Source organism: Vidua macroura, chromosome Z (genome assembly GCF_024509145.1).
Source record: "Vidua macroura isolate BioBank_ID:100142 chromosome Z, ASM2450914v1, whole genome shotgun sequence".
Lineage (NCBI taxonomy): Eukaryota > Metazoa > Chordata > Aves > Passeriformes > Viduidae > Vidua > Vidua macroura.
The window spans coordinates 62,894,248-62,912,543 of NC_071611.1; the positions used below are offsets into that span (position 1 = coordinate 62,894,248).

The window sequence follows — 18,296 nt, forward strand, 5'->3', positions numbered from 1 at the left end:
AGTAGTTATCAGTAAATGCATAGAATTCCTATCATAGAACAAAAGAGAACAAAGCAGTATGCAATATGTACTATTTGTCCAAAAGCTTTATGCTAAACTTGCCTCTTAATCTGCCAGTGGATTACCTGAGTAGAGACAGACTCTGCTCTGTACCATGCATATGTCCTAGATGCTGCTGCACAACACCAACTTTTAAATTCCATACCACACTGCTTTAGGATGAATTTTGTTCTTAAATAGTTTGGGCACAGGTGCTTCTTTCATTTTGTCAGGATTATATTTTGCCTAGATAATCTGTCTTGCAACTTCATCACTGATCCATATCAACAGTAAGTAAACAATATAAAATTTTCTGCTGACACACAGATATTTTAAACTGTAAACAAAATGCATGTTGCATATTGTTTGCATAATCTTGCAGTTTATTTTCCTCCATAAAGCACAGCAAATCTTGATCAACTGTCCGGGCAAATTTTTGTAGTTGAGGTTGCAATTTTCCTCAGAAGCCTATCCATGAAGTCAAAGACAAACACCTATCTTAAGCTGTGGATTTTCAGCTGTGTTGTAGAGCGAGCCTCAGCATCAAATCTCAGTTGAAAACCCAGACTACAATACAGCATCCATTTTGCACACAGCTATGTTGCTGAGCACCCTCTTCTCCCACAGCATCACCTCTGCCACTCATTCATTCTCATTCACAAATACTGTGTCAACCACATGTTCCACTGGGAACTGGGTCCATGCAGCACTTACCTCATGCTACCACATCCTAACCATCACTTTTCTCTATAAGGCTTCCAAAGTTGTATCTTACTGTAATGCATTTGCATGGCCAGGTTTTGGAAGGGGTGAGCTACAGCAGCTTCTATGAGAAGCTGCTGGAAGCTTCTCCTGTTTCTGGCAAAGTCAATGCCAACCAGGATGGACCCAATGCTGGCCATGGCTGAGCCCACCAGCAGTGTTAGTAATGCCTCTGTGGTAACGTATTTAGGAGGGAAATAAAAAAAGATATTGCACAGATGTTATTGTGGCCAGGAAAAAATGAAGTGAAAATATGTGAGAGGAATAGCTTTGCAGACACCGAAGTCACTGGAGAAGGAGGGGGAGAAGGTACTCCAGGTGCCAGAGCTGAGATTTCTCTGTAGCCTCAGATGAAGACCATGCTGAAGAAGCTGTGCCTCTGCAGCCCATGGAGATGCCACACCTGCAGTCCGGGAAGAAAACCCAGGCTGGAGAGGGTGGATGCCTAAGAAGAGGCTGTGACCCTGTGGGAAACCCATGCATGAGCATGGTCTTGGCAGGGACCTGCAGACCCATGAAGAGAGGAGACCTTGCTGGAGCAGGCTTCCTGGAAGGACTTGTTAACCCTGCAGGGGGCCCATGCTGGAGCAGACTGTGCCTGAAGGAATGTACTGTGCAGAAGAGTTCATGGAGAATTACTGCCCATGGGATGGACTCAGGGTAGAGAAATTTGTCAAGGACTGTATCCTGTGGGAGAGGCCCCATGCTGGAGCAGGCAAAGGACTCTTCTTCCTGAGAGCAGTGGCAAGAACAACCTGTGATGAACTGATTGCAACCCCCATTCCCCATCTCCCTGCATTGTTAAAGTACAGGAGGTAGAGCTTGGGAAGGAGAGACAAGTGGAGGTAGTTTTACGATTTATTCTACTTCTCATTATCCTGCTCTGATTTGGTAGTAATAAATTATATTTATATCCCCAAGTTCAGTCTCTTTTTCCTGTGATGCTAATTGTGTGGAGAGAGTGATCTCTCTCCATCCTTATCTTAACCCATGAACCCTTTGTTATATTTTCTTTGCCCTGTCCAGCTGCAGAGGGGAGTGATAGAACAGCTTTGGTGGGTGCCTGGCATCCAGCCACAGTCAACCCACCACACTTACACATTACATCTCTGCTTCCTGTGGGACTCGGAAGAAGATTTGTTGTGTATTATGGGCTCTACACTTTGATGTAGAAAATGCTCAAAATGCATCTGTCCAAAGGTGTTTGAGGCTGTCCTTTGGAAGGTTAAAAAACATGGAGTTATGAACAAACCTGAAGAAACATTCAGGCAGCTGGCAAATTAGTCACTACATGGCTTGCTTAGAGTTGCAAGTGGCTCACAGCAGTAGTTTAAACAGAACTCAGATCTCATGATTCTGCATGAAACTACTTCCAAGAAATTCTGTTAGAGAATGAAGAATGGTGATTGTCCATTCTCGCCACTTTTGAAATCAACTAGAGCTAAGTTATAAACCAACCTGCACACGTAGGAAGGTTTCAAAGGAAACCCAGCAGTAAAGGGCTTTGGTTGTTTCCTTTCACACTAATTATTTCTCTTCCAAGTCATGGAGAAGACCACACAGATGTTTTTAACTGCACCATAAAGTTACTTTTTGAGGACCTAGATGAAAACAGCACTTTGCTTGGTCTCAAAGAGTTTAAATCTGCTTAGTTACATTAAGAAATAATATTAAGTGTAGAGGGAAATGTATGTCACATTATTAAATAGCTAACACAATTTAGACATATTCTTTATTTGATTTAACAATTTATTGGAATTATACTTGGATTGCTTCATAAGGAACATCACCCACATTACATTGGTCACAGGTGAACAACACCATGTACAAGGCTAAGTGTAATTCATTCAACAGTTTATAGACTGTCCTGGGGTAATCTATAATGTTAATACATTCCACATCTGTCTACGCCCAAAGCTCGTTCCTGTATCTTTAAGACCCTGCAAACAAGGACTTTGTGTGTGGGGAGTGCTTTTACGGGCGTTCTTTAAACCGGCCCTCCCGGGCAGCTTCCTGCCTCTTGCCGTGTGCTGTTTGCTTGACTGGCTGTTTGGTCGATGCTTAGGCAGAGGTTTTGTTCCCCTTTTTGGCTTCTCTTTTCGTTTGCCTGGGTTTTTTTCCCCTTGTTTCTCGTCTCGGAGAGGCTGCCTTGGGGCGATTTCCACAGGCTGTTTCTGTTCCTGCCGACCGGGACAAGCCCCCGCTGCCGCGCAAGCCGCTCCCCCGCACCGGCGGTGCCCAAGACCAGGACGGCACACCGCGGGCCTCCCCAGCCCGGAGCAGCCGCTTTGCTTCGCCTGTCCTGCCGTCTCCTGCCGCAAGGAAGGCGACGTCCCTCCCCGAGTTCTAGCCCCTTGATCAGAGAATACCAGAGCAGAGCGGGGAGGGGGCAGGAGGAAAGCTGACACCACCTTTCCCTTTGTCCTTCGAACCACGCACTCGACTGCGGAGCACCACCTTGGAGGGGCGGGTTGTCCCCAGCATTTTTGGGCTTCTCTTTGTTCTCGAGATATAGCAATTTTGTTGTTATTTTTTGCCTGTTGCTGTTTCGCTTGTTAGTAAACTGCTGTCTTTTTCACTTATCTCTACTTTCATTCTTTCCTTAGTGGTGGAAAGGGACTGGTTAAACCTATAAAGGAGACAACTCGTTCCAGAGTATTCTTTAAATTGTCTCAAACCAAGACATAGACCCATGGTCCCCCAGTGACTATCACACACACACACACACACACACACACACATCCCTCCTCAAATGCTGAACTTCAGATATAAATCTTAGATTCTGATCTCATTAATTCTTATTTTACTTTGCTGATTTTGATAGTATTTCAAGACTGCACCAGGACAAAAAAACCTGACCTCATTAAAACTAAACCTCTCAGAAGGCTGTCCAAGTACCTGTTTTCAAAGATGTGTATGTGTATGAAGGAGACTGTATGGTGTCCCACTACAGGGCAGGATGAAAACTGCTTTTTTTGTGAAAATTCCTATGCAAAGGCTCCACAGGATCTAAGGTATATCCAAGCAAAAGTAACTTCATGGCTGTGACTTGGGGTGATCCAATGATCAAAACCAGGTGATAGTCCAGACTACAAGCTGAAAAAGTCTACACCATCAACCCACACATTATGTACAATTGTTATTAAACTACACACCTCTTATCAACATCTCTACATGAATAACTAAACTGAGCTGACACCAAACTGTACTGAGAAGTATGACTTCTGCAGCCATATACTATAGATTGCCCTGTTGTAGAGATTTTTTTGTAAGTACACACAGTTTTATAAGCTAAGCTTTGAGAGGATAACAGATTTATACAGAGCTACAGTTTTCACTGGAAGCTGCTGTTGGCTTTTTATTTATAGTTAGTATTTAGATGCTATGTTCATGTAGAATATAATGGTAGAATCAAGCTATAAGGCGGACCAATATATTTACTTGCTCTGGAATTTTAACTCAACTCTCTCTTTCTCTGTATCATTTCCCCACCATTTATTTTATAGAAGATAACTGACAATATAATAAATCACAATCTTCTCTGTTATAGAATATAAAAATGTAGGTTACATCAGATCTATCTTTCCTTCTTCTCACGATCTCCTCTCAGTAAAAATGCAGGGCATGCTTCTGAGACAGGATACAAACATGTTCTGGATTGAGAACAAAGTTGATACCTCTCAGCAGAAATTATTAGAAGCTTAAAAACATGTTTTAATTTGACTCAACTATAATTCATTACAAAAGCTTTTAGTTATCTTGAAGTACAATATCATTGACTGAGAACTGCAAAGAATTTTTCAAAGAATGACAGGCTAGAAAGTAACCAAAAATGCAAATGTTTTGAATATTTTTTTGTAACAAAATGTTAAGATGAAGGTAAAACAAAACAGTGTTCATAACGTGCATCTTCCTCCCTTTATGCCTGCAGTAGTAGGAGTTTTCACTGGTCTAATTCTGTGGTGTGCTGAGGGCTTCCAGCAAAATGCTGACCTGAAAAATCCTTGAGATTATCTGAAATATTATCTGGAGCTTGTTAAAAGAATAAAGCTATGTGAAGAGCATATGTATACTTCTTAAAAACGAAATCTTAGATACACAGACAAATTCTAGATACACAGATTATCCATATTGACTGCTACATTATTATAACTGTGTAAAAATCCTTTTGATAGCTTATTGATAACTTGACTTCATGTAATTTAACTGACCCATATTTGCTAAGGTATTGTATAAGCCAGTGTTTGAAAAGGAGACAAAAGAAAAAAAGGAAAGAGAAATCAGATTAAATTGTAAATCTGTGGTTGGCATAGGTTTAGCAAACATTACAGAACATATGGAATGTAGAATCCAGTGCTATTTCTTGGAAAGACTAGTATTACATGAAGGACAAATGACCTGAGCCAAACAAACTACAAATTCCTAAATACATAACAAGACAATGAAGAAAAATCAGTTAAAAATTGTTCCACTGCTAAGCACCACTTTATACAAGTAGCATACCTGCTGCTTTAGTTTATTATTCATATTGCAAATGAAGATGAAAGTTAAGATTCTTCAGTAAAAAAACACATCACGTGGCCTTAAATTAACAGTCCTGTCTTGACTGCAGCGGAAGGTGAAAAAAGTTACTAAAATCCAGAACATTAGAATGAGACATAGTAGTGCAAATCTATCTTGTCAGACTCCTCTCAGTATTACACACCATATTAACAATATGTGTTGCATTAACTAATTTCATATATTTTGGCATTCATCATCCTCAGTTTACTACTTCTGTAACTCTGCAATTTGGGGATGTCGAGCAATGTGCATCCATGACATAATCTACATCAGGGCATGCCCACACTGAGGTCATCACATAGCATGTCACTGATACCCAAGTGAGCTCAAGAAAGACACTTTTCATAATCGCCCAACAATCTGATAAGTGAAAACAAATGGATAGGTTTAGGTAAAGCCTGCAAGGAGCCTTTACTAAATGGAAAACAGGTGCTCCAGTTCCATGCCATGTAATTCCTTATTATCATAAAGTCCAAAGGTTACAAGACTAATAGCTTTCTTGTGGTAATCAGGGAGCAAAGACACTGGCCATGGTCAAACAGCTGGGGCATATTTTACATATTTGCAACATAAGCTTCAGTTTTAATGAAAGTAAGTTTGGCACATTTATTAATCTTGTAACTTTCTTTGCACAAGGAGACCTTTTTCCTCAGTTTTCTATTATACCACATAAAAAAAACCAAGAGAAAAGGCCACTATCAGCTGGTGTTACAAAACATGCATTTGTTTTCTCACAAAAATTAATTTTGCACATAGCTTTAAGAAAACACACACGAACTAAACACAAAACTGCACCCTTCCATGTAGTCAAAAGATGTAAGAGGAACAGCAAGAGTTAAGAGAATATATCTAGTGCACCAGAAAGGAAAAACAGCTTCTAACAACAAATTAATCCTAACCATGTGCTTATTATTTACAATTTAACCTAGTGCAAAATAACACCCACTGTAAAGACCCTGAATACATAGAATAGTCTATACATGCTTTTTTAAAAAGTGTAGGGCTTTTTTTTCCCCAAATCAAACAGCATATTTAATATTGAGAGCTCAAAACACTTGCAAAAATGAAGTCAGCTTTGAATTTATGAAAATCAACCTTAACACCTTCTGTATAAAAAAACAGCTCTTAAATATTCAATAAAAGGGCTCACTGAATGCACATGGTAATGTCAGGACTCACTTTAATTCAACCTTGGTAACTAGATTTAGAAAAATGTTTGAACTCTGGTGTCAGTTTGAGAAAGCTGAATATTAGATCATAACATTGAAACCTAGAGTGATATTTCTAATTAGGGGTGTTTGCTCAGAGAATCACCAGAGAACTGGAGGAAGGGAGAGGCTGACCTCTGCCTTCATCTTCTCTTTTAAAGGAGTTTGTTTTCCAAAACCCACTTACACAGTAACTACACAGGCTGGTTTAACCTACAAGCAGTCAAGTACTATTCTTTGTGAACTAATCACAGTGGTCAAAATATCCAGGAATACACACACTATTGGTATGACACATTTGCACCAGATCTAATAATAAAGCAGAAACAAACAGGATAAAATGGCCTCAAATGGATGGTAAATCAGTGTTTATCAGAAAACAAATGATGATTCAAAGCTAGCATATTGAGATGAAATTCAAGCCCTTCACAGCTACATGATGGACTTTTACAACAAATCATCTATTTTATTGCTAGAAACAGATGCTCATATCATTTAGCATCAAAAAACATCCCATATGTGTTTTGTAGAAGAAGATTTTGTTAGTACAGTGTTATGAAATGATGTAGCTAACAATTTAGGTGATCTATAGAAGAATTTCTCATATAAATTTTAAAGTGTTTGACCTGGCAGTGGAACAAGGAAAATACTCTTATTTTTTTATCATCTCGTACATCTTAGGTGTTAGCTAACAGAAAAATAATCATTGAGGGCATTAACTAATTACAGTGAATTTTCTGACATTTCAAATGCTGCTGCCAGCATATGAATTCTTACAGTAGTGTATAAATGTACATCTCAGCCAGAAAAAAAGGTCAAGAGCACAAATTAAGATGTACTGTTTTTCTCCTCTCAGAAAAAAAATAAAAAATGCAATATTACAACAAAAGTGGGGGAATATCTGTGAAGGTCAAAATAATCTGATTTTTAATGCAGAGTTGTTGTAAAACTATATATTTTCCTCCTTTTTATTTTCTTCCACAAATATCACCCTTCTGATAGGAAAATACCAGCAAGTATTGGGCTGTCTTCACTGCACTCATCTCACCAGAAAGCCATCCTGCCAGTGCTAGCCATTGCTTCAGTGGTGCAAGGTTATTCTGATTTATTTTCTTTGGTTTTTCCCTCTCTCTGGGGGACAACCAATCCAAGAAGCCCCATGGCTTGGCTCAATAATATGTGGAAATGACATGTTATTTACTGTGGTTGCAATCCTCAGCCTAGCTGGCAGCATCTAAACTGAATCACATCCACTCAAATAGGTGAATGGTCTGCTGTGGTTTCCCAGCTTGCAGGGCCACAGTGCAGACTTCAAATCAAATGGATATATATGAGAATTGTGATTATTTAAATGTCATATGGAGTCCAAGCATTCAAAACATTCTTCTATCCAAGAATTCTTTGAAAATTTTAGATGTCAAGATCCCATCCTTAACCAGTATAAAGTTGCTATTTCCACACCATTTTTCCCCTGAAGTGCAGCCCTATTTGTAGTACTCAAGATAGGAGGAATTTTTGTCCTTCAAAACCAGTTGTTACCTTCACAAGAGCTGTCAAGTTCCAGACAGGCAGAGATATTCCTGTTCCTGGCAGAAAAAAAATATTTGATCCAGCTCTGGACCAAGAAAAGGAAAAAAAAATAAAAAGGAAAAGGAAGATAAGAAGAAGAGGAAAACAAAAAAGTAAGAAAAAGAAGAAGACAGAAAAAGAAAAGAAGAAGAAGAAAAATAAAAAACCAGAAAAATAAAGAAAAAGAAAAAGAAAGCAGGATTTATAGTCCTCTAACCTTTCTCTCAACACACTATAGCACTATTAGGATGATAAACAGCTCTGTCCAATTTTCTGGACTAAAACACATCAACTCCTTTTTTTAACTGTCGGTAAAAACAGTGTCATGTCTAAATTCTCCCATCCCCAGATACCCAAGTGCTAGGAAAGATAATTACCTTGTCATCTCTGTCATCCTCTTCTTCCTCGTCCTCTAGCATGTCCTCCACTACCTGCAGACAGAAACAGTAGTAGTTGTCACCATTTAAAAAGAAAGAGTTTTGTTCTGTCAATTCCAAGCCTTTTGTAGATGAAAACTTTATTAACATTTGAAATAAGTGCACAGAGGGAAAATGTACAACTAGGAAAAAACACTTGATCTAGTGATTCAAATTTAGGAAAGTATTATAGCTTTAATTGACCTACATTGGGGAATTACATACTGAAAACCCTTCCTTTGCAAAACACTTGCTTGACAATTTAAGTATTTAAAAGGCAGTTCAAAATTCAGTTTAATTAAAGAAATCCTTTGTCAGCTCCACTGGTGCCTATGCAGCACACACACATACTCACTTCAAATTTATGGTTACCTACATAAAAGGTCAACACTTTTAATAGAATTTACAGTATTCACCAAGAGATCCTTGAAGAATACAAAGCCAGAAATAAATTCACAGTCGCTTATCTCCTTATCATGTTCAACAGTGATATATACCATATGCTCTATCAACATTAGCCCTGTGTTTCTTTAATAATAATTTTGTACAATCTGTGCATCTAACTTTATGCACATTGATTGCTAGCTGCACCTGCCACATGTCTGCATCTATGTATTTTTCCATATATAGTTTTTCAGTCCAACACCATGAAATATAAACATACATTAAATTCTTTCTCCAAATATTAATAATTATTAATCATACCATCAGTATGAAATAAACCACGAAGTTTAGTTTACAGAGAGATCAAATGTTTTTCCAAAGATGGGCCATGGCAGATTCAGACTTAAAATTATCTCTCTCTTGTTACGCTGTGATCAATGACCCTAACAGGAAAATTCTCTGTTGATGGAAAGAAAGTTGTACCTCCTTATAATCAGAAAAGAGTGTGCTTCTTTATATCTTTATGTATATATCTGTAAGTACCTATTAGGATATAAGAATATCCATAATTAACAGTCCAGTGTCCTATTATGGGTGCAAAAATGTTATACTATGTATTATAAAATATGCATAAAGAGGAAAAGTGGAGGCAAAACTCATGGATATGAAACAATTTTTGTGATTTAAGACAACACACTAAAATTAAACTTCATAGCCACCCCCTCGGACAATGCTGCAAGGGTGTTCCCACATCCATGTGCAAGAACTTAAGGGACTTTTTCCAAGAGTCAGATTAAGGTAAAAGAATAACTGAAAAATAAAAGTGTGTGAATCTGTTTAATTTCCCAGAGATAGCTCTACCATCAAGAAGGTCCCAATTAGCCATGTTACATGGGCCCATACAATGCATAAACAACATTTTGATGTAACATCGAGTAGAGCACTGTGCAAGTCACCCGCACAGTTCAAAACATTCCCGGTTTCAGCTATTCCTCCTTGTTTGAAACCTGTCCCAGAACCCCTTTAACAACAGTACTTTGGAGGGCAACCTCCAGTTCTGCCTACTGGCTGCTCTGTCCTGGAGGTCTGAACGAGATAAAATTAAAAATGCAAAGAAACCATGAAGAGCAAGCATGTCCAAAAGCATGAGAAGGAAGCATGAGCTGAGAAGTGAAGGAATTAATATTGAATTCTTCTATGCCCAGAATAACAATTTTACCAGGAGGAGCCTGACTGACTAAATCTTCTGCAGCCTCAGGCCTGGCACCAGCGAGTCCCCTTGTGCTGAAGAAGGAATCCAGGCTGTGCTCTAGCCACTATCCATGAACAAGTCTCTCTCACCAGTCTGTTGGCCTTTTAGGTCAACTCTGCTCCATCTCTCAAAGAAGGGGGATCAAAGAAAGTTTTGATTACAGGCAATTGTTGAGAGCATGTTGCTGAAATACATGCAGCTCCTGCTTAGTTCAATACACCTTTTATATCCCATTTAGAGGTGTCTGAGTGATCCTGTCTTTACTGACCACTGACCTCTCTGAAACAAAGGCATTTTCTGTTTCCCACTCATCTATCTGCATCACCTTCTTGTTCCTCTCCTGATTGCTCATTGCTATATTCCCTGGGCTGTTCAAAATCTTTAGGAAGCTGAGCTGTAAACTGCTTCACTGGAGTTACTGAGTTCTTAAAAAACACACATCTTCAATCCTTTAATGCAGTTGGTTTACTGAGCAGCTTCACCAGCTCTACAAAGAAAATGGTAAACTGAGGAAAGAGAAGGAAAACAAGCTATTAAGGACTGCAGCAAGATGGAAACTCTTTAGATCAGTTTTTCCACATGCAAAACACCCACTTAACTACACCATTAGTTGACTAAAGCCTTAGGTACAAATCAGATCTGTTGACTCACACACTGCCTAATGCTCAGAGCTCACTAAGTCAGTAGGTCTCTTACTTTTCAACATTAACATTCCCTAGACACTTAAAAGATCTCTTTTATGTACATCCAGAAATTCATTGTCTTGAGAAGGTTGAATAGCAAGATGCCCATCTCACATTAGCATTCAAGTTAGCATGGTGACAATTAGTTGAACTGGAAATCTCTAAAATTGTACATGAGAGCACCTCACAGAAATCTCTTGCATGACAATATCCATTCTAAATTATCCAGATCATAACACTTCAGATTCAGGTGTAGGGTTTTTTTCCCCACATGTAAGGATCTCAAACTACTTTACAAGCATCTGTAGAGAGGCAAAATGTTAACTCGTTCAAAGGGCATAAAAAGTCCTTTGAAATTACTTAAGTATCAGACTAAGCCCAGACTTCCATCTCTTCCATTCCATTTTTTAATTCAAAGGCCTATGCTCTTTTTTCTAGTTTAGCCATACTATCAATTACATTTAGATTTGGAATACTGAATTGTTTGGGAAGAAAAACAGAATTCGATACTTGTAGCAAAATAAAATGTAATGAAAATGTGCCTATACCCAAGATGCACAAATAATTCTTTGAAATATATGAAACAGCCCATACTTTCAGTTGTCTTTAAATTCAAAAGAAAGGGTTAAAAGAAAAAGGCCCAACACACACAACCATTAAGGCAATATGGATATGATAATACAATTCATTAAAGCACCAAAACAACTGTTTTCAGAACTTGGCCACAAATTAAAACAAGGAAAGTAGATTCTTCATAGTTGTATGACATATGAATTACTGGCACACTGAAGCTTTACAAAAGCTATATACTTTATACTCCAGAACAAAGCAAGGCAGTTCAAGAGAGGTATGGTAGATCTGAACACAGGTTTCAGTTTAACATTGTATAAAGAATACAGTAGGAAAAAAAACCCACAATAGATTTTTTTATCCTTTGATTCTGCCTCATTTCTATTCAAATAAAGTGCACATGTGCCACTCTGTTTGGAAGGAATACAGTAGTTATTTGGATCCCCATGTCAAGCATTATACATGGAGGAGGTATAAGGAAGGGAGGGACGTGATGGGGAAGGAGGAAGAGAGAGAAGGTGGGCAAAAAAAAAAAGGCAAGTAAAGATAACATGCAGTGTTTCATTTATTTTAATAAAAGTTCTGTGGCAAAAATCTTACTTTGTCCTTAGAACATTCACTCTGATGCCTTCTGATACCTTGTTTGAAATCAAGTAGTATTAATAAAACAACTGAAGGGCACTAGGGAAATCAAGGATCTAATGCAAGCAGTTAAAAGTGACATGACCTACTGTAATATCACTTATGTCACAGCCTGTCACAGACTTATATGTTGCATACTGGTAGAAGGTCTTGAAAGAAATTGTTTTTTGGTAGTGTCCCTTGAATGTGGTGTGAATGCACATGACATTTTAAAAAAACACATATAGATGGCCTCAAATACAGCACATAAGCTACTCCACAGCCAAAAGGTAAGGAGATGATGTTTAAATGTTGCAAAGACCCTTCCTCTGCAGTACATCCCTGTTAAAAGCTTATAAATCAGAAGCAGGATGTAATCTAATTCCTATGTACTATCATTATTCCTGATCCATTCCCACCATCTTCAAGAAACGTAGGCCAAAAATACTGTACAACTCACAATTCTCCATGATTGGAGGACCATTGCTCTGTCACAGCAAATACTATACACCAGGTCACCAGAAGGAAGCACAACCATCACATTTTCACACCAAAGAAAACCTCAGCATCTGTGGGCTACAATGCAGTCTTCTGAGGAAACTGACATTAAATACAAATTGCATTTATTCTAAAGATCTACTGACTAACATAGAGGATAGAATTGCTGAAAAAATAATTCACTTTGACTTTTAACCTCAACACTTGCAAAGCAGAGTTAGATTCTAGTTATTTACAGGTATGTTAAATCAAAGCCCTACAGCTGTAGAGGACTTAGAAATACCTCCTGAATCTAAAAAATCAGTGGCAAAGTGACACACTGAAACTTAACACCACTTCTAATGAAAGCTCCTTCTCTCTTAGCATCAGCCTGCTGCTTCTCACACAGAGCGTGCAAACCACCATTAATTGTCTCTGTTATATTTTTTTCAGCTGATCCAAAATAAAAGCCTGCACAGAAGATACTCTGATGTCTTTACATGTTAATAATACCAGGTATTTGCTCTGCACTGAGATGTAAAATAAAGAAAAGGATAGGGAAAAAAGAAACAGGCACTAACTCTGCAGATAGCCATGATGACTGTTACCTTAATACTTCAAAAATGCCCTTCATTAGAACTTCTTTATATCTGCTTAGATCTTACTTGATGTAGTCCTTCAAAGCTAGGTAGTTTCCAATAAAAACAAAACATCTACATATGATCTCAAAATATCTTCAGACATTTGTATATTCATACGTAAGTATTAAAATTATGAAAGAAATCAAAAGTGAAGATGAGATTTGGTTCCAAATCGCACCCAAATGCATTTTAGATGTGCAACTAATGTAGTCAGAATTATACTGTTCAAGACTGTTTGGATTTGTATTCATATTGTCCTGACATGAAATGTACTGTAAGCTTGCGAGCCATGCAACTCAGTGTACAGCTGCAAATGTAATATAAAATGATGCAATTTGTATGGATTAAGAAGGATGCATAAAACCACTTGGGCTTTCTCAGATCATTGCCTCAGATAATTTGAAGGAAAGAAATCCATTGTCCACAAGCCCACTACATCAACAGTTATGTGCTCATCTTCACAACATGGCGTCTGCTTCTTTTATGGAATTGCCAAGGAAAAACTTTACAGGAGATAAATCTTCATTAAAATGTCCAACCTTTATACCACATTCTTAAGGAAAATAAAACTAAAATTAAAAGATTCTGATTTAGGAGTGCAGTATATCTGGGTCCAACTGGATTTATAAGTTTTGATATTGGGGTATTCATCTGTAGTAATCATCAGAATAACTGAACTATTAGATGCAATAATTAGATCTACTAATAGGTCTAATTCTAACTAATAATAATAGTTCAGAATAACTGAACTACTAGATGTGATAAGCTTCTCAACAACATTGAATATATCGCAGTACAGAAGACAGGAGAATAAAAACAAAAGCATTAGTAAATAGGCACTCAAATTATGTCTTCTAACAGAATGCATTTTGTTAGCTTATTCTGGGAAGGGCTCATAATGTAATTTAGTCTGATTCTTAATAGGAAATGAGACTACTACAGCTGTCAGAGGCCTTTTTGATGCATGCTGCTTATTACACAGAGTTCTGTAATGTCAACAACAGATTTTTTGATTTACAGTATAATACATTCCTTGGGAATATATAGCAGTAGTAAATACAGTTGATTTATACAAGAACATGTAATCTTTTTGCTGTTGTAAGCTTTATATGCCCTCAATATTCAATTGCCAATGTAGTTAAGAGTAGGTAATTTGTAACATTACCATGGCACAAGTACTATAACATTTCTTTCATTTTCTTTCAATATTTGGTTCTCATTTATTTTAGCTTTATTTTGTATTTACACAATGCACTTTGAACTGAATATTAGGTGTTTTTTTTAAGTATGTCTCCATCTAAAGGTTTCAATATGTACTGTACACTTGAAATGTCCGATCTCTCAGAATGCTTCATTTTTAGTTCAGCAGAATAAAAATAACTGCATTCTTTGCTTGGCTAAGTATCAGTGAAAGATTACTATGCAGGACTATTAAAAATAACACCTTCACAAAACATTGTGAACTTGAATTCTTAGGCAAAACCTTATGATAAATTATCTTATAAAGAACACAATGTCTCATTATAGGCTTTCATTGTTATTATTATTTCTTTTCAAATATACTGTTTGCAGATTCTAGTAGGACCAGATATGCTTCTGTTATAAAATAGCATTTATCCAAGTTATTTTAAGCTTATGGGTGTGCCCCATTACACTCAGATTTGAAGCTGACTAACTTTTTGGTACAAAAAATTTATGTTACATATTTTAAGTGAAAATATATGTAATACACATATTGCTGTAATTTCAGTTAGCTATTTTTTGCCCTGGTATTTATATATTTCTGTAAATACCATAAAACCCCAAAGTTCTTAAAGTCTTTAGCATGAAAATGTGCTAAAGTGATAGAAAGCCAAACAAACATGAATAAAAATCTCACATTACTATGGGAATTTTTTCTAGAAACTAAACTAATATTAGGTTATATAGTACTGATTATTTGTAATAGCCACTACAATCTATCTGTGAATATTGTTGCCATTTAAACCTTCAGGCAAATGCAAATGCAAAAAAAAATTCATTTTAACAGTCTCATACAAAATATGCTTCCTCTGTGCTATGAATTTCAATTTTATTTTAGATGCTAGCAATATTGAAAGACTGTGGATATAAAAAGTGGCAAAATTCAAATTAAAAAAAAACAGGTTTCTGACAGGGGAAAAAAAATCCAATTTTTAAAAGAATGCTGGAGATACTTAGAGCAGGGTTTTGGTTTTGGCCTTTTCTCTTCAGATGACCAAAACAAGCCAAAGCATTCAAATTCTGTAGTGTGTTTTTTGGTTTTGCAGCTGTTGCTGGGGTAAGAACAGGCATGTAAAGTTTTACCAAGGAGTTTACTACATACTCTGCTACTATATGCAAACCTCTGGCACAGGAATTATGATAGCAGCATGGACAGCCTCTTTTATTGGTAGCCCAGACAGCCAGTTGGAGCACCATATTTTCCTGTCACAGTGCAGAAGAGCAAAGTCTACCACCCAATGTAGATCTTTACATAGTGTACTGTGGGACTGTTGAATTGAATTGATGCACAATGCATTTATAATATTTATAATACCAACATTTAGTTAAATAACCTTTATGTAAGATTTATGTTGGTTTTTTCAAGTCTAATTTAATGGCAAATTATAGAGAGGATGTTTCATAAAGATAATTCTCCATTTAAATGCGGCAGGCCACCAAACATTATGATGCAATCTAGAGCAAATTTGTCCAGCTTCAGTGATTATGTGCAGTCATAAAAATTAGACTTGATCAACAAATCAAAATTTGTTAAAATCAAAATTTAAAAGCATGATTAAGCTGACATTTTCATGTTTCTGTTCTGATATATTAAAAGAAAACTCACCCTGTCTCAATGTGGAGCACTACATTATATATTTATTTCTTGACTGTATGGATCACATAGAAAAAAAACTAAACATTGTGTGGAGACAACAAGGATTCTTAGTGGACTACGTAATATTCAGGCAGATGTTGCCAGTAGTCCTTGTTCTTCAGCAGCACCCACCCTTCCCACACACACAGATTATGACTCATCTGCAAAAGCCCTTCTAACTTACTGATAATGAATGAAGGCAAAGTTTATGATTAGTTAGGAGTTAGAAAATACAAGGTAAAATCAGTTCTGCATAACATTGAAAATAATTTTATAAACTGTTCTGTGGCTAACTCTGTGCACTCCAGCAGCCCTCATGCTGGGGGGTTTGTGGCTACTGCCATTGCTGTCATAACAGAGGCAAAACTTCTCAGGAAAGTACAGTCAGAAAGCAGGCAAGATGTACTTGCTCACCTGACAACATCCTTTTATATCATGTGCAAGTGACATACTCCAGACAGTGTCTAGCTAGAATACAGGGGCAATGCCATTTATTTTTTCTAATAATTCACAGCAAAACTTTAGTCTGCAGTTAGAAATCTCTGCAGATTCCCTGGCAGAATAGAACTTCTGGACTTGAAGCTCAAAACTCCAAACTACCAACTGGCAAGGGATCTGAAACACTTGGTGTTTGTCCTGTATTCATCTGCACATGAAAGCCTTTGAATGTAAGAACTGTAAAGACTCAATCTTTAAGACCATAAAGTGAAGAAACAGGAAAAAAATCAAGTTCCTGCTTTGTTTACTTACTTGGTAACTCAGTTTTCAGCTTCTAGGAAAACAGCTGGTTAAAGACAGGCACTTTCCTGTTAGAGTTCATTTATGCATTTAATGTACTGCAAAGTGACACTCTCAGCCCCAAACAGGAGCAGCAACAAATCCACCTGACAGTGCTCTGACAGACACTGTTGCCTGGCTCCTAGAACAAAGTGATAGGATTCTAATCAGAAAAGATCTCCTATGTGCAAGTGAGCTGGGCTTCTATGACCAACGCAAGATCATTGTGCTGACCACCTTTCCGTGAGTGAAGAAAGAATTCACTGAGATGGATATATTCATAAGCATCATTCTTCCCATTTTCACTTTTTTTTTTTTTTAATTTGGCAATTTCCAGAACACACATGAAGATTTGAGTTGTTGTATTGGAGGACTACAGAAAAGTACCCAGAGAAAACTGCTTAAAATCTTAAAATAAAAGGCTGTCTTTAATAAAATTATTTTTCTTCTCTTCTCAAAATTTCATCCTAAACATGGCTAGTTCTAACTTCTAATAGAAACATACACATATAAATCATCAAAGTCTGTGGTGTAGGAGAAAACCTACAGTGAAATTAGAAGATGCCTTGTTGTCACTTTATGTAATTCTTAAAAGATAGATTTTATATATATATACACACATAAATACATATATATATATATATACACTCTATTATGCAAATTCATACAAATTTGGGTATGGCACATTAACTCCCAGCTGTTTAGCATAATTTGCTGTGCATCTCATAAATTCAAGAGGAAATTGGCTACTTAGTATTTCCTTAAGTATTAATTATCAATGCAAGACGTGAAGTGATCAAACCTCATCTCCATATGAGTATATATGCCAGAAGAACATTCACAGGTACCTTCAGGAATGTGCATTATTCTTCTATTAAATGATAATTACTTGGAAAAAAATCCCTAAAAAATAATAGACCAAAAGGAGAGTAAGATTAGCATCCTCAGTTGACAGAATATCAGTCACAGAGGTTGGTAGGGCCATCCTATTCTCCCCAGTCAAGCAGACATCATCAAGCCCAACCTCCCTACTCAAACAAGGTCACCGCTGAGCATGTTGCCCAAGACCATGTCCTGAAAAGTCTTGAATATCTCCACAGATGAACACTTCACAATTTGTCATGGCAATCTGTCCCTGGTTGTCACCATAGTCATAATGAAAGTGCTTTCTTGTGGTCAGATGAATTTTCATGTATTTTGGTTTGTGGCCTTTGATACTGTCCAGTGATGAAGCACAACTAAGAAGAGGCTGTATCTCTCTCCCGCTCCCTTCAGCTATTTATACACATCATCAAGAACCCTCCTCCATGCAGAAGGAGGGTTGCTCCAGCTTGCTCAGCCTCTCCTGTATGCCAGATGCTTTGATCCCTTCATCATCTTCCCTTTGCTAGAATGAAAAGTAACTCCCACTCCTCAGCTTCCCAGCCTGTGCTGAATAAAAAGCCAGAATACATAC

General features: G+C 37.3%; 1 protein-coding gene across 1 annotated transcript in view; it reads right to left on the reverse strand.

Moving 5' to 3' along the window:
- Nucleotides 1–18,296, reverse strand: part of MCTP1 (multiple C2 and transmembrane domain containing 1) — a 219,220-nt gene that overhangs the window by 33,404 nt on the left and 167,520 nt on the right. The window contains exon 17 of the mRNA XM_054002904.1: nt 8,519–8,572. Within this exon, the coding sequence (XP_053858879.1) occupies nt 8,519–8,572 (54 nt within the window). The remainder of the gene's footprint in view (nt 1–8,518; nt 8,573–18,296) is intronic.